This window comes from Cricetulus griseus, chromosome 6 (genome assembly GCF_003668045.3).
Source record: "Cricetulus griseus strain 17A/GY chromosome 6, alternate assembly CriGri-PICRH-1.0, whole genome shotgun sequence".
NCBI lineage: Eukaryota > Metazoa > Chordata > Mammalia > Rodentia > Cricetidae > Cricetulus > Cricetulus griseus.
This window is the reverse complement of record NC_048599.1, coordinates 144,429,669-144,456,111: the sequence shown is the minus strand read 5'-3', so window position 1 is coordinate 144,456,111 and position 26,443 is coordinate 144,429,669. Positions and strand designations below refer to the sequence as shown.

Here is a 26,443-nt window from a genome sequence, read left to right as displayed (position 1 = left end):
ACACACATTCAGGGCCACCAGCCTCCAAGGAAGCTGCCACCTTATGATCCATCTCCACAAACTTGATCGATCCCCTGTGTACAGGGCCAGGTGACCCAGCAGTCCAGGTCTGTGATTTACAAAGTTCCCTAAGCCCAGATACTCAACATGGCCAAAATTGAGTGGCCCAAAAATGGATTTTCTCAGCCAGGCAGTGGTGGCACATGGGAGGCAGAGGCAGGTGAATCTCTTGAGTTGGAGACCAGCCTGGTCTACAGAGTGAGTTCCAGGATAACCAGGGCTACACAGAGAGACCCTGCCTCAAAAAACCCAAAAGGTTGTTCTCTAACCAAACTCACACAAGGCTGATCTATAAACCAGAAATAACAAAATATAGTAAGAACAGCACTCCTTGGACTCACATGCACTGGTGCCAGACATCCTACCTGACTTGAATTAACGGATTTTACCATCACAATAGTGCCTCCCTTTGGAGATATGGTCTCACTCTGCAGTGTACACTGCCTTTGGAGGGGATATTCTCTCCATTGTACAAAGGAGGATGTCAGGGCCTTAAGAGAGTCACATAGGAAATGATAAAGCTAAGTCTCATTCCCACAGTGAACAGGCCAGAGACTCTCTGGTGACTGGAGTCTGGGCTGGGGTTGGCCAAGGTGTGGGTGCAAGGATCCAGGGCTGAGGCTGTGCCTGGGGCCTGCTCACCTCACGAGGGATGCGTCCGTGATACCAGGCATGGCTGCGAAGGTCTGTGCTATTCAGCTTCAACTCCTCTTCCAGCTCCTTGTGCAGTTTCTCTGGTGAGGAATCGAGGATGTACTTCTCCTTGGAGAACTGCATGGATTTAGTGAAATTGCCATCTAGTTACACTGACCCTTCTCTTTCTCCTCCCAACTCATCCTGCCCCAGGTCGTCTTTAATCCTGGGATTGTCGAGGACATTAAAACTCTTGCCCTGGCTCCTCACCTGTGGGTCTCTAGCCCAGCTAGAGCAAAATCTCAATTTATTCAACCAGAAGTGCTTATGCAAGGGGTGGATGCAATGAAACATGTCAGACCCTGCTTCCCAGTAAGTCTCCATGCTAAGAGATGAGCCAAAGGGGCCTAGCAAGAAGGCGCTGCCATCAGCACCAGGTGCTGGACAGCGCCAAAGAGCCCTTGTTCTTCGCTGGCCAGGGGATTAAGTTTGTGGGAGGTGAGGGACTAGGGACTAGGGACTTCCTGAAGGAACAGACAAGACAGCAGTGCCATCTTGAAGGGAGGCTGTCTACAGGTCAGTCTGAGAAGTATCAACTGAACCAACTTGCTGAACATAGGAGGCTACATTTGGGAATGTGATCTATGCAGTAGGATGGCCGAAAGCAACCTTAACAGGGGCAGGGACCCCCTCACAGACATCTTCACTCCTCCAGGCCCCTTTCCCTTGCAGTCTCAAGAGACCCTGCCAGATTGGAAACTGCAGCCCTGTGGGGGAGTCTAAGGCCACTCACAGAAATAAATGCCCAGGGCTCTGCCTTCCCAGATACCCATGGTGGGCAGTCCTCATTTTAGAGGCCACCCAACCCCAGGCATCCTACTGCCAGAGGAGAATCCCATTACCAGGCACACCCCATCATCAAGGCAAGCCTGTCCCATCTGAGAAGTCTGGGCTTTAACTCTTTCCTCAGAAAAATGAGTGGTACTCCAGGATCTGCCTCACCTCACAGCAACTCTTGTCACTGTGTGGCTTTGACAGTCCCTAAAGATGGCTGCTCCAGGACATATATTCTGGAACTGGTCAGAAGCATACAGACAGGTAAAGCAGGGAAATGGAGTCTCTCCTGGTTACTCCTAGAGTCTAGCAAGCCACTCCTCAGATACTTCTCGACCTAAGATCCACACTCCACACAAGTTTCATCCTTATCTCCACTGTTTCCCAACAACTACGATTCCAGCTCCAGTAACGGCTGGACTCTCTGACTTCATTCATTCAACAAGGACCATCCTCAACCTGGGTACTATGCTGGGGCTGGAGCCCAAGGTGACCAGGATAGTCCACCGCCCTAGGGGAGTCCATGTAGACCTCCACACTCAAGTCCAGGTATCTACATCTTCAGAGATGCAGTGTCCCCACGTTGGTCAGAAACTGAGAAGCAGCAGGGGATGGAAGCCGAACAGGGAAGATCAGGATAAAGGTGGAGCCCTGTGGGCAGTTTCAGTCTGTGGATGGTGCAGCAGAGCTGGGGGGCTGCCTGGGGAGCTGGGGAACCACCCAGAAGCCTCAGAACAGTGCAGGTGGCGTCAGCTTCACTCTCCTGTGGAGAGTGGCCTGAGGCCCTCAGTCAGTGGCGGAAGAGCATGAGGCACTGACCAAGCAACAAGGAAGGGGTGTTAGGTGGCCAGTGGTCAGGTGTAAGGGAAGACGGCCGAAGGGCCAGACAAGATGGACACCAATCCTGGGAGGAGATGGGTCTTTCTTTGAAAGGCAGCAACATGAACATGTGGCAGCAGGCCTGAGGCGATGCGGGCTCTGAGATGCATCCGAGTTCTGGAGACAGAGGGAGTCATCTGGTTGCACAGGGGGAAGGCAGGGACTGGGTTTGGGCTTGCTGAAAGCCCTCTGCCCACAACATGGCAGCAATCAATGCCCTAGAGGGATAGAGAGGTCTTGGCGAAGCTGAGATTGGGCCTTTTCAGACTCCCACACTTCTCCAAGAGGTCCCTGTATTCCTTAGGGTCATTAGGCTCCTCCTTTTTATTCTGAAGTCTGGGCCTCCCTGCCCCCAACCCTTGGAACCACACAGAATTCTAGGAAAGAAAGGTGAGAGGCTCATGGAAACGGATCCTGTACCCAGCCTTATGCACACACCACTCTCCGCTCTTGACAGAGCACACATTGGAACTCCCTTCCCAATTCTGAAGCAAAGTAGGGACAGACTCTGTGTTCCAAAGAATGTGGACACAGCACTGTGTGACCTTGGACCAGTCGCTTCCTCTGGCTGAGCTTGAGTAGCTTCTTCTGGAAAAGGGATCTGGAGACTGGCACCTATTTCCAGCTCTAATCAAAGGTCAGAGCTGGGGGGTGAAGGGACCAATCTCCCACAAACCTGGGGGTAGGAAGCCCTAGGGCCCTTGTGACCTCCTCCTCACCCTGGGCCTCAGGGTCCTCAGCTACCAAGAGTTGGGGTGTTGGGGGGGCGGATTAGGTGCAAATGCAGCATCCCTGCGCTCGGAGCACTGCGATTGGTTAGAGATGATCTCACCGCCTCCCGGCCTGAGCACGCCTGATTGGCCCATACGGGGATGCTGCGCTCCGCCGGCAGCGGGCCGTCATTCAGGCGGGCTCGGAGCAAGAGTCTGTGTGAGGTTGGGGAGCTCAGAGGTGAGGCGCCTATGTCTCCCAGGAAGCCCGAAAGGCAGGAGTAGAGAGAGCCTCTATCGGGGTCTTAGCTTCTTCCCACCAGCCAGTGCCCAGAACTACTCCCCCAGTTCCCTTAGGTATCCAAACCCCTGGCACAGCCACCCCTGAGGATGCTCCGCAGAGAGGCGGGGTCCGGGTCCTCCCCTCCACCCCCTTCCGTTTAACCCTCGCACCGCCGCTGTGCGCTCCTGCACTGCTGGGCCAGCTGGGCTGGGAGACCTGCACCCCCAGCAACCTTAACCCACCCAGATGGCAGGAGGGTGGCGACACCGTGGTCTCTGCCGCGTACCCAATAGTATACTGCCCCTAACTCAGATTCCAGACCCCAGCCCCGAGTCCCTGGTACAATGGGGACCCAGGTGGCCCGGGTCAGCAGCAGGGACCTCATAGCGGACTGAAGGAAGCCCACCTCCCAGGCCGAGTCCCAGCTCCAACTCTCTCCCCGTGACTCCTGCAGTCCAGAGTCCGAGAAATGACCCCTGGACCCCGCGGAGCGCCCTGGGTACCCCGAGGTGAGCTTGGAGCGACCCCGCCCCCTCCCTTCGCCCAAGGCCCCGCCCGCACAACCCTGCAGGGATGCTCTCGGACTGCGGTCCCCATCACAGCGTCCAGGCTCAGTGACCCGGGTCCCCGAGCCGCCCCCTCACCTGCACCTGCACAAGTGAGCCGCGGTAGAAGCAGCAGGCTGCGGCGGACAGCGCACTCCACAGGCTGCAGCGCTCCGTCATGGTGCGGCCGGGAGACCCAGGTCCCCCGAGCGTGCCGGGGGTGGAGGCCGAAGGGGCAGGGGCGCGGGGACCGACCGGGCTGGGCACCGGCTGCGCGTGCCTCTCAGCGGCGCGATTACCTCATCGCCTGGTCGGGGGAGGAGCGGGGAGGCGGGGCGGGGAGACCCCACCCTCCAGCCAGCTGGGGAGGGAGGGGAGCGAGGAGAGGGAGAGGAGGGGACCATTGTTCCTCCCTCCACCACCACCCCATTCCCCTATGCGGGTTCCCCAGGACCTGCCAAGAAGGATGCTACCCAGGGCAGCGGGGTGGAGTGGGGACCCCGAGGCGGGCGATGGGGCTCCAGCTTTTCTCCCCTCTCGCACCCCTCCGGGTCTCGCAGACCCGGAGCCATCAGGGACTCTGAATTCAATTCGATCTAAAGCTACAAAAATCCCCATGTTTGACCCAATCCTTTGTGGTTTCAGGTTTCTCATCTCTGATTGAGAATAGCAGGGTTAGACTAGCTGATTCTGGGAGTGCCACGGTCCGGAGGCTATTAGAACGCCAAGCGCAGTTCACCTGCCTCTCTAACTCCTGGCTTCCCACCCTGGGGTCCTTCTCTTTGGACCCTGACTGACTTGTGTGGAGATGTCTGGAATACAAGGTGAAGACCTGAGCAGAACTTTGTGAGTGTCATCAAAGTCAATCAAAAAAGTTTCCTGGTAAAGATTCAGTAAAGATGCCCTATTTCTTAACTAGGTAATCACGAAACCTGAGTTTGGGGTAAAAGCAGCTCACCTAGTGTGAGTGCCTAGCAAGGGTTAGGCACTGACTCCAGTGCCAGCACAGAAGGAATCACACAATCAGAATCTGGATTGGAAGGCTGTGGATGTGGTTTAGCTAGTAGAATGCCTGCTTGCCCAGCATACAATGCCCAGCACTACAGAAACCCTGGAATCTCAACACTCGGAAGGGAGAAGTAGGAATATCACAAGTTCAAGATCATCTTTGGCTACATGGTAAACTCAAGGCCAGTCTGGCTACATGAGACCTATTCTAATGAAAAAACAAACATACAAACAAACTAGATATGGCCTCCGAACTCTTCCCACAGGCTGTGTGACCCTAAGCAGGTGAGTTCACCTCTCTGGGCCCAGATGATTATTTTCTATAGATACACCTGAAGCTCCAAGCACAGAGCTTGAAACTTTTGAGCTTGGTATTTTGTAATTCTGAGAGTCCAGGATTCCTGTCATTGTTTAGGGATTTTGGAGATCTGGACACTCCTCAATGTCGAAGACTTCAGAGAAGGAATGGCACTTGGAAAGAACTGATTCCGACCTTCACCAGCAGACTCTTTGAAAACAAAGCTAAGCTTGTTTTGAGGACTGCAGCTCCAGCCAGCAGGTGTTATTCCTCTTAGGGTTTCTAAAGTCTTTTCCCCCCTGTAATGGAGATGGAATCCAGGGATTCAAGCAAGGTAGGCAGTGGCTGTGCCCCAACTATACCCTCAACCCTGAAATCTACACTTTTACTCTCTAAAGAGACAAGACATCCCCAGACCTTACAAGGTCCTTACTCCCTTGCCAGATGCAGCTGATCTGTGGCATTCAAGTCCCACCTTGGCTCTGCTCCCCTTGGCTACAGCAGCTCAGTGACTTGATGTCCCTGAAATCTGGGGCCAGGCCAGCCTGCCCTGGTCCAGACTCAAGCATTCCCTCATGGGCACAGCCTCATTGAGACCCCAAAGTCCCCTGTTTTACATGAACAAATGTTAAGTCTCAGAGAAGCAAGACACTGCCAAACTTGGGAACAAAATCTAGACCCGGGATATGGCTTTGTGAGTAGAGTGCTGGCCCTACCTGCAGGAGGCCACGGGTTTGATGCCCAGCACCGCATAAGCCAAGTGTGGCAGTGAATGGCTGAAATCCAGTTCTCTGTTAGAAGAGGTGGGAGGATGAGAAGTTCAAGGTCATCTTTGGCTACATAGTAATATTGAGGCTATCCTGGGCTACAAGAGACCCTGTCATGCACTCTCTCTCTCTCTCTCTCTCTCTCTGCATAGATAGATAGATAGATAGATATAGATATATAATCATTAATCCCAGCACTGAAGATGTAGATACTGGTATTTGAGACCAACTTGTTCTATATAGTGAATTCCAGGGCTATGTTTGAGACTACCTTTAAATAAATAAATAAATAAATAGTAGGTCTGATGGATTATAAAATGTGCCAAAATCCTGAGTAATTCTTCTCTGGTCCCTGCATGGCCTGAGCACTTTTCCTTGCCCTCTGAAGTATTTGTTATCCATCCTGGCTCCGGAGGAGCGTCTGATGGTGGAAGGGCCAAGGCCATCATTTTGAGTCTGAGTATCAATCAGAAGGCACAGTACCAGCTCTGCACCACAAGATGCCTTGTGAGTGTGAGAAAGTCCGAAGTTTCTAATCCACAAGTGGAAAACCAAATATGAGTTGGGTTTCCTAAAGAACAACAACAAAAGGTTCAGGAGACAGCTGGGTGAATCAAGGCCCTTGCTGCCAAGGCTGGCGACCTGAGTTCAATCCGCAGAACCCACATGGTGGGAAGAGAGAACTGACTTCTACAATTTGTCCTCTGACACCGGCATGCCCACCCTGGCACATGCACACTAAACAAATAAATAAATAGTTTTTAAGTTTACAAAAGAGCAAAACCAGGTTCTACCAGCACTCAGCAGCCAGCATGATTTTGCAGAGAATCGACTTTAAAAATGTTACTTAGCCTTTGTTATTAATACTGTTATTTCTGAACCGATGTTTTCTTTTTTAAATCTTTTTAAAGATTTTATTTATTTATTACGTATACAACATTCTGCTTCCATGTATATCTGCACACCAGAAGAGGGCACCAGATCTCATAACGGATATTTGTGAGCCACCATGTGGGAATTGAACTCAGGATCTCTGGAAGAGCAGCCCGTGTCTTAACCTGAGCCATCTCTCCAGCCCCAAACTGATGTTTTCTTGTTGAGACAGGGTCTTACACTGTGGCCTGGAACTATCTGCAGTCCTCCTACCTCAATTTCAAGTCCAAGTGTGGACAACAGTCATGTGCCTTTGTGCTCAGCAAACAACAACACTCTATATTGTGTGGCTAGCTCACTCTGTCCAGTGTCCGACACATGAGCATGGGGACATGAGCTTAATCTCCAGAAGCCACCTTACACAGGAAGATCCTGGGGTCTCACATGCCTGTCAATGAAACCTAATCAGTGAGCCATCAGGTCACAGCAACACCCACAGTGGACAGGAACAACTATGAGGTCCACCTCTGACTCCTACAGATACAGTCTCCCTCTCTCTGTCTATCTGTCTCTCTGTCTCTCTGTCTCTCTGTCTCTCTGTCTCTCTGTCTCTCTCTCTCTCTGTCTCTCTCTCTCTCTCTCTCTCTCACTCTCTCTCTCTCTCTCTCACACACACACACACACACCTACATTGCAAACACTCCCAGTGCCTAGAACAAGTTAGGCCTTTTGCTTGTTTGTTTTGCCCAGGCTGGCCTCAAAACTCACTATGTAGCTGAAGATGACCTTGAATTTATCCTTCTGCCCCTTGAGTACTGGGATTACAGGCATGAAGGACCCCCAAGGCCTCTGCATACTATGCAAACACTCTACCAACTGAGCCATAGTCCCAGCCCCCAAATTAGGCTCTTGATGTCTGTGAGTTGTGCCCAGTCTATGCTAAAGAGCTGAGTCACCCCTCTTGCTGTCCTCTTCTAGCACCAGTACTCAACAGATGCCCTAAGACTGGGTGGGATCTCATGGTGGTGGCCACTGCATGGGGATACCCTTGGGACACTGTCTAGCTGGTGGGTTTGGGGCCAGCAGAGTGACAGGAAGCATGGGATTTAGGTGCCCAAAACGACCCCTGTCCCCTGAGGGCTGCCCACCTCCTGACTTTCCCTCCCAGGAGGAAGTCTGGTTCCTAATGGGTATCAAGTATACTATCACACCATGGCCAACCCCCAGCCTGCCCCTCCTACCTTTACATAGTCCCCAGCAGCCTCCAGTTCTCCAGTGGCCCTGGAAGAAGGGAAGAGAGGTGAATATTCTCAGTGCTTCTCAGATCTCCAGATCACCTTCTGCCGGCCTGGGACCTGGCCCTGGCCTTGGGAGCCCAGAATGCTTATCCCTAGGGCAGGAAGACCTGTAGCTGCACCACTCCTGCCTGCTGTGCAACCCTGAGGAGGTTCCTTCACCTCTCTGATTCTCTCCATAGATCAGGAACAAAGACAGCCACTACTAATGGAGTTGTCTGGAGGACTCAGGGTGAGTGTTCATCCAGATGGTGACATGTGCTTTCCTGGTTACTGCTTCCTCTCCCTGCCTCCCCAACCAATCCCTACCCCTAACTGGAAGCACCAGAGGCCTAGGCTGAGGCTTAGCCCCTCTTCTCTGGCCCTTCACTTTTTGGTCCACATTGTCAGTGTATTAGCTACCCACTGCTGGGTACAGCCTACACACTTATTCTCTCTGCCCTTGGGTGGCAGGGATGAAGCCCAGAGAGGCCAGAGGCCTCTCTGGCAGCTATGTTTCCAGGATGTTAAACAAATGGACGGACAGACAGAGACAAATGCAGGGAGGGAGGGAGGTACTCGCTTTTGCATTTGAGACAGGGTCTCATGTAGCCCAGACTGGACTCAGATGTTGTAGGTAGGTGAAACTGCTTTGAACTTCTGATCCTTCTGCCTCCACCTAAACTCTGGGATTATAGAGGCACATCACCACACCCAGTCCAACCTAAAGAACTTAAACCTTCCTGTAATGCATCCCTATTCCTCACCCAGTGCCCTCCTGTTCTCTCCAGTCCTCTCCATGTCTGAGGCCATCGCCAATTTGCCACCCACAAGCAGTTTCTGGTCCTCCACTGTCTTTCTTTCTCCGGGTACCAGCTCTCTCCTTCCTTCTCTTAACAGCCAAAGCCTCGGGTCCACTTTCTACCCTTGGCCCACTAATAGGCTATGTCCCCTTCAGCAGGCCTGGATCCATGCCTCAGGTCACATCCTGCCCAACAGGAAATCCTCCCTTCAGAACATACTATAACCAAGTATCTCCCTGCAGCCAGGCCACCCTGTCTCTGGTTCCCCATGTCCACTCACCCATACCGTCAGCTTCAGCTCTGACACCAGACAATGATGAAGCATACAACCCAAACAGGTGGCCTCAACCTCCAGCAGTTCTCCTCACCCACCAAGTCTCACTCTGCTGCTCAGTCTGGTCTGAATTCCTAGACTCAAGCAATCCTCCTGCCTCAGACTCTGGAGTAGCCGAGATTACAGGTGCACAACTGCAGACCTGTCTAAAATTCTTTCCCTCTTTTCCAGTGCTGGGGAGGTGAACATGCTACAGTTGAACTTCGTCCTCAGCGCACATCACTAAAGAAGAAAACATATACTCCCCTCCACAGCAGGGCAATCTATCATCCAAATCAAAACTCTCTGTCATCTTGAGAATAAAAGGGTGCTGTTACTATGATTGAAAATGGACATAACTGGGTTCGTAGGCCCCAACCGCTACGGTTCCATGTGCTGGTGGTGCCAGACTGCCTAACTCACCAACACGCCACAATGTCTCCCTCAGCCATCCTGCCCCTCATCCTGCCCCAGCTGGACTCCTTGCCAGCTTTCCTGCCACAAGGCCTTTGCACTTACTTGGGAGAGACTGCTTGGAACTCTCGTTCCCGGGCTCTCACAAGGCTCTTTCCTCCCTCTTTCTTCTGGGCTCAGTTTAAGGTCATCCCCTCAGAGAAGCCTTCCCAGGACGGGGCATCCCACCTACAACAGGCCCCTTCTCCTCACTGTCCACTTCCCATCTGCCTCTGTTCCCCTACTCTCGCCAACCCCCACCTACAGCAACCATTTTTAATTTATTTCTCAACTGAAAATTAACAGAGCCCCCTCATGAGGGTGGACTGTCATTCACCAGTGTGGTCACCGCTTAATAGCAAGCAGCCCTTGCTGGCGGCCACCATGCTCATTAGGCCGGACACTTGTTCCCAGACAATGGCCTCAGGTTTCCCGCCTGCAAAATAGGAAAGAAATGTCTCCTCAAACACAGAAGTTAATATTCAAAACAAAAGATGAGCTGAAAGAAAAAGAAGAAGGAAGGAAAAGAATGGCCCCAGCTCCTGAGGCCAGGGGCTCCCTACAGCTGCTCCCATTCAGACACTCTGAAGTCCTTTAGTACTAAGTGTCCCTCCTAGAAACCCCCTTTCTGGGGCTGAGGAGATGGCTCAGTGGTTAAGAACACTAGCCTGTCATCCAGAGGTCCTGAGTTCAATTCCCAGCAACCACATGGTGACTCACAACCATCTGTAATGAGGTCTGGTGCCCTCTTCTGGTCTGCAGGGATACATGCAGAAAGAACACTGTATATAATAAATAAATCTTAGAAAGAAAGAAAGCAAGAAAGAAAGAAGGAAGGAAAAGTCAGTCCTTCCTGGCCTTAACTTCTGTCTCTTAAGTTTCAGTCTGCTATAGCACAGGCTTCCAAGGCCTTTTGGATGCTCCCCTGGCCAGTGACACTGTCAATGAGGTGGAGTAGGGAGCCCCTCCCTTGTCAGCTCTGTCCACTCTTCCCGGGTGAGGTGTCCCATCCCAATGTTTCCGGCCATTCAGGCCCGGAAATCCTCCCACTGCTGGGAACAAATTGTCAGGGACACACTGGGATCAACCGGGTGCTTCCTCCTGCTTCCTGTCCACTTCCTTTTAGGTTTTAGGGCTGGAATACAGCCTGGAGGATGGGATGCTGCCCTAGGAATCTGCTTGCATAGGTGGCCAGAGCCAACCCAAGGCAGAGCCCCAGGCCAAGGAGCTTCAACCCCTTAACCTCCATGTCAGCCACAGCACTCCGTCATTCCAGTGCCCAACATGACTGCATTACACACGTATCAACTCCTGGTAGCCCTGTTAGAAATCGGAGCACAGCTTCCCTTGCTCCACCCTCTGGCACCAGAGCCCAGCTCCATCAGCCTGGTAACCAAGGTTCCTAAGAGACTCCTGGGGACGGGCTCCTTCCTGCCATGCCCAGGCACACTCACCCCACAGGCTGCTCCAGCCAAGGCCAGATAAAACCAAATGGCAAGTAACCAACCAGCACCAACTCCTCGGGGGCTTTTCTTGCTCTTTGTTTCTTTCTTTCTACTTTTTTTTTTCCTTTTCTGATTTTGAGACAGGGTTTCTCTGTGTAGCCCTGACTGTTCTAGAACTCACTCTGTCCTCGAACTCGGAGGACCACCTGCCTCTGCCTCCAGAGTGTGTGGTATTAAATGTGTGTGCCACCACCACCTGGCACAGCTTTGCTCTTTCTTTTCCCTGAACTTTTCCCTCCAGACAGAACAACGCTGGTGTGCAGGGTGTGTGTGTGTGTGTGTGTGTGTGTGTGTGTGTGTGTGTGTGTATGACATGTATGTGATGTATGTGTATATGACGTGTGTATGGTGTATATGTGTATATGATGTGTATGTGTATGATGTATGTGTGATGTGTATGTATATGCTGTGTGTATATATGGTGTATGTGTCTATATGTGTGTGTGTGTGTATATATGATATGTGTGTGTGGTGTATGTACCTGTGTGTGTGTGTGTGTGTGTGTGTGTGTGTTCCTGTGTGAGAATACAGGCCCACGCACACCACTATACTTATGTGGAGATCAGAGGATAATTTGGGGTGTCAGTCTTCACTTTCCACCTTGAAATGGGGGTCTCTGATGCTTCCTCCTGCATCCCCCATGCTAGTTGGCCATCGAGTTTCCAAGGATTCTCCTGTCCCTATCTCCCCCTTTCCCGTTAAGAACACAGATCATGGGTTCTCATGCATCTGCTGTCTCCTGGGTTCTGGCCCTCACATCCATCTTACTAGCCCCAGCACCCAATGCCGCATATATGACAAGCAAGCACACTACCACTAAGCTACATGCCTGCTCTGGACATGCTCCCTCTCCTTCCTCACCCTTCCTTGCTTTCCAGCCTCCGTAAACTATTTCCACAGACTCCAGGGTCTGCATCCTCTCCCTCTGCCTGAGCCATCCTGTCTCCTTACAGCCAGGGGCCGGGATGATCCCTTCCCAGTCTGCAGCTGTCAGTTTGCTAGGAGACTTTTAGTATACATTCCCTCTCATTGTAATGATCCAATCCAGGAACCAAAGTGTTCGTTAAAACTCAGCTCCATGAGTTAATTCATTATTTCTTACATTATATACTTAAAAGACACTTCCCTCTTAATATTAGTGATGAAATCAATTAACAAGCAATAGTGACAACTGAGCTAAATCAGGCCCATTCATCAGCAGCATTCATTATTTAAATAACCAAGCCCTTTAATTGCCAGTATTAACTGATTTGTTCTGATAACTGACACCATGCATTGCATATATCAGTTTAATTAATTGTGTTAATGAGTAGTAATTAGTACCCATTATGCTTTATTTCCCTAATGCATGCTAGAACCAGAACACCTTCAGGGACCTCTAGCTTGGACCAGAAGGGTGAACTTCCACAAAGATCCTGGAGAAGTGGAGGGGGAGGTTGCCCTACCCCTCTACCAGGCCTGGCCTTTCCCTCTGCACAGGCCTGGCTGTCCCTCTCTGTCCCCAAGTTGTTCCTTTGAGCCTCAGAGTCTGGTCATATGGCCTGAGAAGAGAACTACCCAGCTCTGCCACCTGCCTTACTCTCTCTGAGACTCGGCTTTCTCATCTTCAGAGGGCATGTCACATCTGTCCTGGAAGGCCATGATGCTCATATGAGTATGAGGGCCAGGTTTGCTTGCCCATGTGGGCTCCAGATTCTAAAGCCCCTCTCCTGGGGGAACAGAGCTTTCTTTGTGCAGACTTTTTTTTTTTTTTTCTAAATAAAAGCCTAGGCTGGTCTCAAACTTGCTATGTATCCAAGGCTGGCCTTGAACTCCTGATCTTCCTGCCTCCACTTCCCAAGTACTAGGTGGAATTACAACAGGTATTTACTATCACAAATGGCTGGCTTGTCTTTAGATTTTGAGACAGGGTCTTACTCTGGGATTCAGGCTGGCCTTGAACTCATAACCACCCTGCTTCTTCCTCTTCCCAAATCATGAGGTTACAGATGGGCAATACTTCAGCCATCTTCCTCTAAGTTTTGCTCACTCCTCAGAGAGTGACAGAGGGGGGTTTCTGACGTGTCCTTCAACTTCAGTGTCCTAAGCAGAGAAAGCTGGGTCTATCCTGAGACAGTGGTAGCCACGGGGGGGGGGGGGTAAGAGTCTCTGTCCCACCACACAGCACAGGCTGCCACTGGGTCAGGCACATCCTTGCCATCCTCCAGGCTGTGGGGAGCCATCAGGAAAGCCCTAGAAGGGTAGAGTCAAGAATGCTGAACCCGAGCCACTAAGGGCGACTGAGAACCTGCTGGAGAGAGCCACAGGGAGGCCCTTGGAGGGAGAAGTGTGGAGCAGCAGCTGAATTTGGCAGCCAAAACTGTACAACAGGGAGAGCCCAACTGAAGCAGGGTCCCTGGCCCCAGACAGGGCCTCAGACTAGAGCTGAAGTGGTTTGGGGTCAGTGTCTCAGTGTCTGTTGTGCCCCTCACATGGAGTGACACCCCTGGAAATGAGGGGCTCACTCTGGGTGGAAACAGAAGGAAGCTGGGGAGGGAGTGAGAGTAAATAGCATTTCACCCAGCTGGGCAAGAGACAGAACTGGGAAGAGGAAATGGGGTAGGTAGGGTTTGCAGAAGATCCTCAGGGATTCTGAAGGCACCCAGGTAGGAAGTAGGAAGCTGTCACCTTAAGTAAGTCCTCTCTCTTCTGTGGGACTCAGTTTCCCCTCCCATAGCATGAGCAACTGCCATGCACTGCACTTAGTCCAGGTCCACGGCCTCTCCCTGCCATCCTATCCAGTCATCACCATGCAGGGAGGCGCAGAGGGAGAAAGGGACTCACTCGATGACACACATTCCCTGGGTGTCTGACCTTGTCCTGCTCAGCTCTCACCCCACACAGGTCCAGCAACCTGCAGAAAGGGTCCTTCCAGGGCTGGAAGCAATGAGGAGGTCAATGTGGAAAACAGCTCATCTTTCCTGAGTTAGTCAGGTTCCCACAGCCCAAAGCATCTTGGGGTCTCAGGGACTGTGAGAAAGTCTCCACAGGAAATGAGAGCCAGGAGCAGCTGGGCCCCTTCACAAGACATGGACCAGCCACCCTGAGCCTAGGGAGGCTGCGCAGGCTGGGCCCACAGTGACCCCCCTCTCCACGGGTAATCGGGTAATAACTACCAGATGCCTGGCAGCTGACGTCACTCTGCAGGGCCGAGAGGGTCGTGGGACTCTGGGGAGACTTGGAAATTCTTGAATCAGAATCAACATTCCAAAAGGAAATGGGGAAGGGGGGTGTCCTGGCCTGTTTGCAGTGCCTGGCACTGTGGCTTGGACAATGTAAGGTGCCCTAGCTCTCATTTTCCCCAGTCTCAAGGTCCTTACAAATAGCCTTGGGGTGGGCTCTGGTTGTCTGGAAGGGCAGCAAGGGACATCCAAGGGAGTCATACTGAAGAGGACAGAGTTCAGACCCCCGTAGATGTGCCCAACCCACTGGCTACAAGAGGCAGAGGACAGCTCTGAATGCAGCCCAACACTCACTGTTAACCTGCCATGTAGATGACAACACTCACAATATCAAAAGGCTGGACACAGCTCAGTGGGTAAAGTGCTTGCCTAGCATTCAGGAAGCACTGGGTTCCATCCCCCACCTCCCATAAGACCAGGTGTGGTGCTGTGCACCTGTAATCCCACCACTTGAGAAGTGAAGACAGGAGGATCAGATGGTCAAAGTCACCCTCAGTTCTGTAGTGAGTTCAAGACCAGCCTGGGCTACATGAAACCCTGACACAAAAAAATAAACAAAAAGTTAACCATTTCTGCAAGGAGAAAGATTCTCCTGAAACAAGACAGTAAGGGACCCCAAACTCATTTGCTCTCTGTTTTCTTCTCCATCCTCTACTTCAGGCACTCTTATTTTGGCTGATGATCAAACAGGCGGCAGGCGCTCCCACCTCAGGACTTTTGCATATCCTGCTATTCTCACTTCTTGGTTCACTTTTTCCCAGAGAGCAAGTATGTTTGTTCTTTCTTGGTCCAATTATTTTTTTTCCTCCCTAACCATTTTTGGTTTGGTTTTTGTTTTGTTTTGTTTTGTTTTGTTTTGAGGCAGGGTTTCTCTGTGTAGCCCTAACTGTCCTGGAACTCACTCTGTAGACCAGGCTGGCCTCAAATTCAGACATCTGCCTGCTTCTGCCTCCAAGTGCTGGGATTAAAGGTGTGCCACAGACCACTCTTTCCTAACCTTTCTAAATTGACATCACAGGCCACTTCCCCTGAAAGCAGTCTCCTCACTTAATTGTAAATTTTATTGATGGTGATTCTCTAGTTGCTCCTATAACTCATCTATCTGGTTTGCCATGTGACTCTCTGGCTTTGGGATGAGGTTTCCATAAGGTTTAGCCATCTGTGCCCACTGCTCTCTGCTCAGAGCCTGAAGCCTGAGTATAGCTCAGGAAATATTGAAATGAATGAGGCTGGTGAGACGGCCCAGTGAGTAAAGTGCTCGTGATTGCCGTGCAACCTGATTGATCGAAGGTCAGTCTCTGGGTCTGTGACTCAGGAGAGAGTCACAAAGCTGTCCTCTGGCCTCCACACATACACACATTTGGACAGGACCCACTCCAATGCAATAATGACTACAAGTTTAAAATATATTACATATAAAAAATAAAATCAATGAAGTGCTAACTTGGCTTAAATGGTGTGACCCAAAGTGTGCTCTTCTGGGAAATAAGCCCCCATATCAGAGCACTGTGGAAAGTCATTTGAAATAGCAGCATGAAAAGCTCTGAGCCTTTCTTTGAGGGAGGGCAGTATGTTCTGGTGGTCAAGATCTTGAGCTAAGAGTTGGTCATGCCTGGAGCAAACTTAAGGTCTCACAAATGCTCAACATATAACCCCAGGAGAGCCCTCTTCTTTAGGCTTTGATCTAACCACTGGGAGCAAGTCACTCATTTCCAGGGCCTTCTGGGAGCTTACTAGTTTGTAAGTAATAGGATCCTGGCCTGACATTTCTGTGAGGGTAGATGGGGTATGTATGCTTCCCTTCCTTGTCTAGGCCTAGCCTCATCCTCTGTCACACTTATTTGGGGGTGAGGGGTGGTTCTCTGGGCCCCGATGTTTCATTTCCTCCTGCAGAATGCTCTGTGGAGGATGCAGACGGGGCTGGTGTGCTCCCTTTGGCCAGCTGAAGGCCCCCTCTGCCTCCTTCTACCTCATCCTCCATGATCTCAGCAGAGACAGGGCACCAGGAAACCCTGCAGCCTCACCTCCTCCCCTTCCTTCCTCCTGCTCCAGGTGCACCCTGCCTTCCCAGGATGGGGGAGGGACACCATCTCCCCCTCCCGGGCTACTCTGACATTCACTAGAATGGCCTGTTGGGACACTCAGGAAGGTGGCCTCATCCTGCTCACTGGCACTCTTAGCTAGTCTTCTGTCCAGCTGGATGGCTCCTCGGAGAGCTTCTCCACCCATTTGGGTTCCTGGAGAGCCAGAGGTCCAGCATGAGGCAGAGCTAGCCTGAGACTCTCGCTGGTCTCCTGACTCTAAAGGACTTCTGTGGCAAATGTTCAATAGTCCCGCAGGTTGGGGCTGGGGTGAGGATACTGGGTCCTGGGGCTCGAGAACAGGTCTTGATCTGTCCTGCTAACCCCACCCTGAGAAGCCCTGAACACTTCAGGAGATGAGAGGCAGAGTATCTCAAATATTTCTCTTGATTGGGTCTGGGAGAAGCCTGACATCAGAGACATCCCTGGGACAAGCCTCTGCCAAGGGCAGAGTCCGAGAGATTCACAAGGTTCCTCAAGACTATTCCTCAGAGACCCCGGCCCTGTCTGAGGGAAATGTGTTCCTAGAGGTTGATAACATGAGCGCAGGAGGTAGAGTCAAACTCTAATTCTGACTTCCACTAGGCAGATCAAACAGGCAAAATTTTCTGTCTTGGTTTACAAGACAGAAGCTCCAGGAGCTTCCAGAAGATGAGCAGAGAAAGAAACAAATGCCATGTGTGCTCAGGGACAAGGCAGAGAATAGTCACAGCTCAAGAAAAATCTCAGATGTTGCCAGGTGTGGTGGCACAGGTCTGTAACCCCCTGCACTTGTTAGGAGGATGAAGAGTTTGAGCACAGCCAGGCATCATGGCACTAGCCTTAATTCCAGTATTTGGCAGGGGCAGGCAGATCTCTTTGAGTTCCAGGACAGCCAGGGCTACATGGAAAGAGCCTGTCTCAAAAAAAAAAAAAAAAAAGTTTGAGCACAGCCTGTGCTACACAGATCCTGCCTGAGAAAGAAAAGAGAAAAGTTCCAGATGTTAAACCCATGGTAGTGTGTGTCAGCTGCCCCAGGAACGAGCATCTCCCCACTGGACCACTCCTGCTGTCCCCTGACCCTCCCTTGAGCCAGTTCAGTCACTCACCTTCGGGGCCCCAGCGCAGAGCACCTTCGGCCCACTGCAGTCATGGTTCCCGGTGGTCACCGCCTGCAGCCCGGGAACTGTCTCAGTCTGACACCCCGCTAAAACTCAGGCTGGGAGCTACGGAGCTTTGAGTAGGATTCTAGTGGCAGGGCCAGACCTGAAGACCACGCCCCAGACACGCCCCCGGGCCGCTCTAACTTGCTCCGCTCTCGCTCCGCCTACCCTCTCTGTCAGTCACTGTCCCCGCCGGAGAAGAACACGCCCCCTGCCGGCACACCCCTCTGCCTCGTCCTGCCCCGTACCGGAGAACCAATCAGCGTCTCTGAGTGGGAGGAGCCAAACTACCGGCGACCCCCCCCTCAAACCGGGGAAAGCTTACAGTCTCGATGATCTAGCCCTCTTCACCATTAAGGTCCTTGAGCCTTAACTGCAGAATGAAGTCAAATTTTGGAGAGGTCAGCTGGAGAAAGCAGCCTGAGGCAGCGAGAGATGATGAGAAAAGCCTTAATTTTATTAATCATAAAAATAGCATTTCCATGGACTGGAGAGATGGCTCAGTGGTTAAGAGCGCTGACTGCTCTTCCAGAGGTCCTGAGTTCAATTCCCAGCAACCACATCACATGGTGCTCACAACCATCTGTAATGAGATCTGATGCCCTCTTCTGGTGTGCAAGCATGCATGCAGATAACTGTATACATAATAAATAAATAAAATCCTTAGGTGTACAAAGTTCTGTTACCAGGGCTGGAGATGGCTCAGCAGTTAAGAATATTTGTCAGCCTGCACTGGTAGCGCACGCCTTTACTCCCAGCACTTGGGAGGCAGAGGCAGGAGGATCTCTGTGAGTTCGGGGCCAGCCTGGTCTACAGAGTTAATTCTAGGATAACACTGAATCCAAAAACCAAACAAAAACAAAAAAGAATACTTGTTGCTCTTCTAGAGGACCCAGGTTCAATTTACAGGATCTACTTTGTAGCTCACATGTCTGTAAACACCAGACCCAGAGATCTGACGCCCTCTTCTGGCCTCTGTGGGCACTGCAAGCATGGGGTACACATACATGTAGGCAAAACATTTATACATATACAACAAAAAAACATCTTTTAAAGACTTGCCCTGTGTGGTGATGCACACCTTTAATCCAAGGACTAGGCAGGCAGAGGCAGGTGGATCTCTGTGAGTTCAAGGCCAGCCAGCCTGGTCTACAGAGCAAGTTCCAGGACAGTCAGGGCTATCCTGTGAGGCCTTGAAAAAAAAATACTGTTGCCACTAAATGCAGGTCTGGACTTGGTGACAGGGGTCTAAACCTAGCTGCACCTCTGCACACAGAAGCTGAGTTTGGTGTCCAGTGAAGAGCTGTCCAGAAAGGCCTCACACTGGCTCTAGACTTGCTTCTGTTCAACACTTCTGGCTTGTTTGGTTTGAGCAAAGACTGAAGTTTGCAAAGCTGAGTCTCCTCTGCCTGGAGGAGTTGAGGTATGTGAAGTCCACAAGCCTGGGATTTAGATGGTGACCACAAGTGTGTGAATGCCTAGCCAGTGGAGAGCTTAAACCCTACCTCCTGGTGACTATCTCGGCCCAGTCTGTTTCCTTATCAAAACATAGGATTTAAAAAAGAAATAACTGTGTGGGGCTGTGTAGCCCAGGCTAACTCTGAACTGGTGACCTGCCTGATTCCATTTCTAGGGTGCTGGGATTAAAGGCATCTGCCACAACACTCAACAATAGATTTGTTTGTCTTTTGAGACAGGGTTTCTTTGTGTAGCTTTGGAGCCTGTCCTGGAACTCACTCTATAAAGCAAAGGGGCTTCGAACTCATAAGAGATCCACCTGCCTCTGCCTCCCTAGTGCTGGGATTAAAGGTGTGTGTAACCACCACCCAACTAACAATAGAATTTTTTAAATTGTTCAGTGAGTGCTAAGTGTGATGGTGCACACCTTTGATCCAGCATTCTGGAAGCTCTGAGGGTGGAATTCAGAGCCCCACCACAGGGCCCACCTTTGCCCTGGGCTCTGAGTTAGGTGGGCCTCAGTACAAACACAGCTTCCATGCTGGCAGAAAGGATGTTGAGCCTGGCTGGGCAAATGACTTCCACTCCCTGAATCTGTTTCCTTATCTGCTGTGGAAACAGTGTATCTCTAGCTGGTTTTCTTTCTTTCTTTTTTTTAAAATATTTTTAAAAGATTTATTTATTTATTATACAGTGTTCTGCCTGCATGTATGTCTTCAGGCCAGAAGAGGGAACCAGATCTCATTATGGATGGTTGTGAGCCACCATGTGTGGTTGCTGGAAAATAAACCCAGGAGCTCTGGAAGAGCAAGCAGTCCTCTTAATCTCTGAGGCATCTCTCCAGCCCTCTTGCTGGTTTTCTTTTGAGGATTAGTTACAAATGTTTCCAAACAGTACCCAGTCTGTGGGAATACTTGATCCATCTCCTGCCCTGTTTACTCCAACCTCCACCCCTTGGTTCACGTATTATTCCAGGCTGGCCTGAAACTCCACATACAGTCAAGGATGACCTTGAACTTCTGATCCTCTGGCTTCCAGCTCCCAAGTGCTACCACACCAATTTATGTGGTGATGGAGATTATGTTGGGAAGTTTTGTGTCAACCTGACCGGAGCTAAAATCATCTGAGAAGAGGGAACCTCACTTAAGAAAATGCCTCCCAGCTGGGCGTTGGTGGAGCACACCTTTAATCCCAGCACTCAGGAGGCAGAGGCAGGAGGATCTCTGTGAGTTCGAGGCCAGCCTGGTCTCCAGAGCCAGTGCTAGGATAGGCTCCAAAGCTACACAGAGAAACCCTGTCTCGAAAAACCAAAAAAAAAAAGAAAAAAAAAAAAAAAGAAAGAAAGAAAGAAAGAAAATGCCTCCCGGGATGGTGCACACGCCTTTAATCCCAGCACTCAGGAAGCAGAGGCAGGTGGAACTCTGTGAGTTCGAGACCAGCCTGGTCTATAAGAGCTAGTTCTAGGGCAGCCTCTAAAGCCACAGAGAAAAAACAAGAACAAAAACAAAAGACCTTTCCTCCCCAAATTGCTTTTTGGTAATGGTGTTTCATCACAGCAACAGCAACCCAAACTAAGGCGGGGATCAAACAGGCTTCCTGTGTGGGAGGCAAACGCTGTACCACCTGATCCTGATCTATATACCTAACCCACTTGCCACTTACTCGCTTTATTTCCTTATTTTGTTTTGTGTTTTGTTCATTTTGTTTTGTGAGAGGTCTCATTCTGTAGTCCAGATTGACCTCTCAAATTCACAGCAAGCCTCCAGCCTCAGCTACCTCATTGCTGGGATTGCAGGATGCACCACTTACAGTTTCAGGCCAGACGTTTGTGTTGAAGCTGTACCAACTAGAGAGGGCTAGAAACCCATCTGCACATTTTCTGCCTTCCCTATCCCTGATGGCACCTACCTTTCTGGGTACACATCCCCAGGAATTTGTTCCTCCTTTGTGTCTACTCTGGGTTCCTCGGGCTTCCTCAGAGGGTCCACTTCTACTGCTGAAGGTGTAGGTCCCACTCCTGGGGTGTCCTCCAGTGGGGCATCCTTTCTCTCCACTGCCTCCTTGGCTGCCTCTAAGCCTTGAGGCACCAGGTGGGACTGAAGGCTGACCTCTTGGGCCTTCTGGGCAGCCTGTTGTTGCCGAACCTTCTTGATGTTAGGTCGAGGCATGGTACCCATGTGGCTGTACATGTCACTGGAACGAGCATAGGCAGGAGGACTCTTGGGGACTGTCACCATGTCATCCTGTGTGGCTTCAAAGGTGTCAGGCTCCAGATAAGATCGGATACTAATGGAGGCTGAAGACCGTCTCAAAGAAAAGGACCGAGGGAGATTGGAAAGGCTTCCAAGACCCTTGAACTTGAAAAACTCTGGCAAGAGAGGAGGAGAGGAAAAAGGATTAATGACAGTGTCAGCAGGTAGTAACAATGAGAACCACCACAGGTCCCTCAGTGAGGGTACAAAGAAGGTTCAAGGACAGCACCTCACCTAGACAGGGTTTCTCTGTGTAGCTCTGGCTGTCCTGGAACTCACTCATTAGACCAGGCTGGCCTCAAACTCACAGAGATCCATCTGCCTCTGCCTCCTGAGTGCTGTGATTGTGGTGTGCACCACCACTGTCTGACGATATAATTTTTAATACAATGTTTTAAAGAAATCTGTTTTAGCCGGACGTTGGTGGCAAACGCCTTTGATTACAGCACTCGGGAGGCAGAGGCAGGAGGATCTCTGTGAGTTCGAGGCCAGCCTGGTCTCCAGAGCAAGTGCCAGGATAGGCTCCAAAGCTACACAGAGAAACCCTATCTCGGGAAAAAACAACAACAACAACAACAACAACAACAACAACAACAAAACAAAAAACAGAGGGGTAGAGGGTAAGGAGTGGTGTCCAAGGCAGCCTCTGGCACCTGGGTTGAAAGGATATAGGTGCAGCAGCCAGCCTGAGGATTGCTGGTCCCTATCTATGGGTGTTTTTTGCCTCCATGGGCTGAGCCCATGTTCCAAACTCCACAGGCAGGGATCCTGTCATAGCGTCTTCCATCAAGGACGGAAGTATATTCTGTCTGATCACTCCTCCCTACATCACCCCCAGACTGTGGGACTGTCCCTTCTCACAGTGCTATCTTCTGACTTCTGTAGGGCCTTCAAATGAGATGAGCAAAAGGGGGAAACACTGACATTTCTACTTCCCTGGCCTCCTCTGCATCCTTCTCTGCATCATACACCCAATGGAATATAAGCATCATGCCCACATTTGACACAGACAGAATCCATGGCCCAGAGAGGGGGAAGGGATGTGCACAGTGAGAATGGGGCTGAGCCTGGGTGGAAGCTCTGGGCTCAGGACCTGGGAATTTTTTCCTGCCCATTCCCCTTGATCCTAGTCCAGACAGGGCTGGCTACTGCCCTGCTTCTAGAAAGGCTGCCCTGGGACAGAGGTTTCACTAGTATTTAGCAGAAGGGCCACTGATTGCCTCCTCTTTCAGTAGTACAGATTTTGTTTTGTTTTGTTGTTTATTTGAGAAAGTGTCTCACTCTGTAGTCAGGTTCTGCTCATGAGCCTCCTGCCTCTGCTTTCTGATTGCTGGGATTACAGAGGTGTGTATCTCCATCTGTGAGATACAGTACCGGCTCTCTCTCTCTCTCTCTCTCTCTCTCTCTCTCTCTCTCTCTCTCTCTCTCTCTCTCTCTCTCTCTCTCTCTCTCTCTCTCACACACACACACACACACACACACAGGAAGGACAGCGGAGTCAAAGAACAGAAGTTTGGGGCCCCAAAATGAATAGACCCGGAGAAAGAAATAGCAGTGAATGGCATAGTTCACCCAGTAGCTCCCAGCCTCGCTACTGGTAGGGACATATGACAGCATCCATCATCCTCTAGCTCCTTAGAGATCTCCCTGAGATCTGGTGTTGAGCTGGGTTCCAGACAAATTAGGGTATGTGGGGGTCTCTCCCCACACAGCTTCAAGGTCAGAGAGAGGCCAGGATGCCAGTGATGTGAAGGCTGAGAGGCTGGGTGTAGCAAGAGAGAAGCAGAGGTGGAGGAGAGAGAGGGAAAGACAGAAATGAAAAGACGGAGATGGAGAGACACCCTGGGCCATAAGTGGACAGTAACACTCTGGGGAGAGATAGAGAGATGGTCAGAAAGAGAAAGAGAAACAAGGAAACAATGGTGAGAAGCAGATGCAGAGGGGCCAAGCTAAAAGGAGAGAGGAGGGTGGACAGTCTGTACTCACTGAACTTTTTGCCGGTTTTCTTGGGCATCTCTGTCATGTTGTCAAGTTGTGCAAAGCCCCTGTCTTGCTAGCATGTGGCTGCTCCAGGCTCAAGACATCAAGGTTGAAGGGCCTCCCCGCCACCCCTTCCCCTTTCTCTTGCCCTCTCAACTTGCTTCCTCTGTGTATTTTTAAACTAGTGAAACTCCCACAGCCCCACCCTCCCACCCTCTCCACAGGGGGCGGGGGCTGGGGCCTCCCCAGTCCAGCCCCTGAGGGCCTCCTCAGCCAGCAGCAGGGGCAGGGGGCACTCCACAAACCCATGGGACCTGGAAAGCCTGAGGAGCAAACCACAGGCTCTGGGAACAGAGCCCACTAGGCTGGGGGCCACAGGGGACCTGCCAACAGCTGTCAGGGGGGCTGGCTCATAGGATGGGAATCAAGGAGACAGGCCCAGGATTGGGTAGTGTATTCTAAGGCCCAGTACCCAGGCAATGCACTGGCAGTGATAAAGATTATGCTGGAGGTAGGCCTGTGGGCTGGGGTCATTCACTTTTGATTGGCTACTTTGTCACTGCGTGATCATGGGTGAGATGATTCATCTGCTTGAGTGTCAGTTTCCTCTTGGTGAGCAGGACGTGCCAACCTCACGGTGGCCAGAGCAGCAGACAGATCCAAGCATGATTGTCCCTGTCCGAGTTAGCAGGCACGTGTGAGGGCAGGTCTTCCCTGCCCTTTGGACAGAGACAGGAAAACTGAGGCACAGAGAGGCAAGGAGATTACACAGGTCACAGAGAGAGTTGGTGGCACACACTGGGTCACAATTTGTCCTTCCAATAATATACAGGCTGGTGCCCTGCAAACACAAATAAGTGTTTGTGTGTGTGTGTGTGTGTGTGTGTGTGTGTGTGTGTGTGTGTAGGAGTGTGTGTGAGTGTATCTGAGTGTGTGTCTGTATGTGTATGTGTGTGGGTGTGTATGTGTGTCTGTATATGAGTATGTGTCTGTGTGTGTCTGAATGTGTATGAGTATGTATGTGTATGAGTGTGTCCAAGTGTGTATGAGTATATATGTGTCTGTATCTGAGTGTGTCTGTGTGTGTGTGTGTGTGTGTGTGTGTGTGTGTGTATCTGAATGTGTATGAGTTTGTGTGTTTTCTGTGCCCACAAAGTACAGATATAAGGAAATGAAACCCCCATGTACAGCTGTAGTGGAGGGTGGTAGCAGGTGTTAAGACTGGAGAGCTACAAGGTCAGTCCAGTTCTGAGTGACATCACCTCTCTAGCCTCTGTGCCAATAGTGACAAGGACGATGCCATGTGCAGCCATCCTCTAGAGATTCTGCTTCCCTCGTTTTCTTTACTCCGGATGGAGTTTTGTGTCTTTCACATACTAGGCAAGTTCTCTATCACTGAGCCACAGCTCCAGCAGCCCAGAGTGGACATTTTTGTTGTTGTTCTGAGATATAAATCTGACATAACCTTGGCTACCTCAAATTGGAGATCTTTTTATCTCAGCCTCCAAGTCCTGGGATTACATGTATGTAACCATCCCACCTGGCCTGTGAGAGATATAGTCCAGGACAGATGGGTCCCACCCTGCATCCTCCATCAAAGTGTTGTCCCCCAGGTCAAGTCACTTGGGGCTGGAATCTGCCAATCCAACAACAGAACCCTGGGAGTTGACATCCAGGCCGCAGCTCTTCAGCCTCCTGTGAGCTGGAGGACATTCTTGGAGAAAAAGAGGTCAGAGTGACTCTCTTGATGGAATGAAGAGGACCCCAAGGTCCTGAGAAAAAAAGGAGACTCAGCCCTACAAGGTTATGGCTGCAGGGTCCTGCTTATAGAGGCCTGCATGGGCCATTGCTCAATGGCCAAGGAGGAAATTTTAGACCATTATCTCAGTTACTTTTGCTGTGACAACTACCATGACCAAGGCACTTGGCTAATTGGGACTCATGATTCCAGAGCAAACTCCCAGGTGGCACCCCTTCCCTCTCCAGGTCACATTCGGGAGATAGGGAGAGCCTTACAGCCTGGAAAGAGCTAAGGGTCCTCCCAGTGGATTGCAAAGTGTATTCCCCTAGCTGCTCTCCTGGGAGGCAGGTACAATATGACTTGGACTAAAGACCCAGGCTGTGGCATCAGCTGACCAAAACAGTGCTGGCTTTCTGGCCAGACTAGCTCTGTAACCACTGTGTATTGAACTTCTCTTGACCTCAGTTTCCTTTACTATGAAATGGGCATCACAGTAACCCCTACTTCATGGGATAAGTCTCTGGCCAGTACAGGGTGGCCCTCAGCAAGCCCTGCCTCTGTGGCAGGAGTACAGTGGGCCAGGCCAGCCAACCATGGTGGGTAGGTAGGCACACGGTATGAAACCTAGGAAGCTGGATCTTGTCTGTTGCTATGGCACGGATGCCTTGTCAGGGCCAGGCTTGCCGTTGGCCCAGGCGCCAGGATAGTTGCTGGTGTCCCTGGGAGAATGAATGGGCTCAGTGTGGCGAGGAAGCTGTGCTCAGAGCCTCCTTTGTGCTGCATTAAGTGGCCGTTGGAAGTGTGTCGGAGAGACCTGCTGGCTTGTGGCTGTGCTGCAGTTCGTCCACAGCCTGTGCTGGAGGTCCATCAAGGCAGCCCTCTGCTGGAGTCCTGACCATAGACTACTGTGCCCCCTCCTCTAGGATAAGGGCTTTTGCCTAGGCTTCATCTGCTTTGCCAGGCCATGCTTACCTCTCTCTAGTCCCTTAATCTTTTGATTCCTTCCAGTCCCTACAGTGCAGGAGTGAGCTAATGCCTTACACCCCCAGCACCCCCCCAAAAAAAAATTACTTGGAAAAGGAATCCTCTTTCTGGTTCATACTGGCCCTGCTCTGGGGCTATACTGTAGATACTTGCTCAGCACAATCTGATACTAAAGGCAGTATAAAACCAAAAGGAAAGAAAAAGAGAGAAAAAAAAAAAGCCAGTGGTGGTGACCCATGTCTTTAATCCCAGCTCTTGGGAGGCAGAGTCAGGCAGATCTCTGTGAGTTCAAGGCCAGCCTGATCTACATAGTGAATTCCAGGACAGATGATGTGAGTCAACACAA

The 26,443-nt window shown here is 51.0% G+C and overlaps 1 protein-coding gene across 6 annotated transcripts in view; it reads right to left on the bottom strand.

Moving 5' to 3' along the window:
- Sh2d3c (SH2 domain containing 3C) overlaps positions 1-23,568 on the bottom strand; it is a 33,322-nt gene extending 9,754 nt beyond the window's left edge. The window contains exons 1-5 of one of the 6 annotated variants that reach the window (XM_027423785.2): positions 23,379-23,568; positions 21,049-21,508; positions 8,132-8,171; positions 5,967-6,041; positions 703-831 (exon numbers count right to left, since the gene is read on the bottom strand). In XM_027423785.2, coding sequence (XP_027279586.1) covers positions 703-831; positions 5,967-6,041; positions 8,132-8,171; positions 21,049-21,508; positions 23,379-23,415 — 741 coding nt within the window. In that variant the 5' untranslated portion in view covers positions 23,416-23,568. Of the gene's footprint in view, positions 1-702; positions 832-5,966; positions 6,042-8,131; positions 8,172-17,628; positions 17,899-18,007; positions 18,103-21,048; positions 21,509-23,378 lie in introns of those variants that run through there. The other 5 variants (XM_027423788.2, XM_027423786.2, XM_027423790.2 and 2 more) reach the window with 5 other exon arrangements.
- Positions 23,569-26,443: the final 2,875 nt, after the last annotated feature.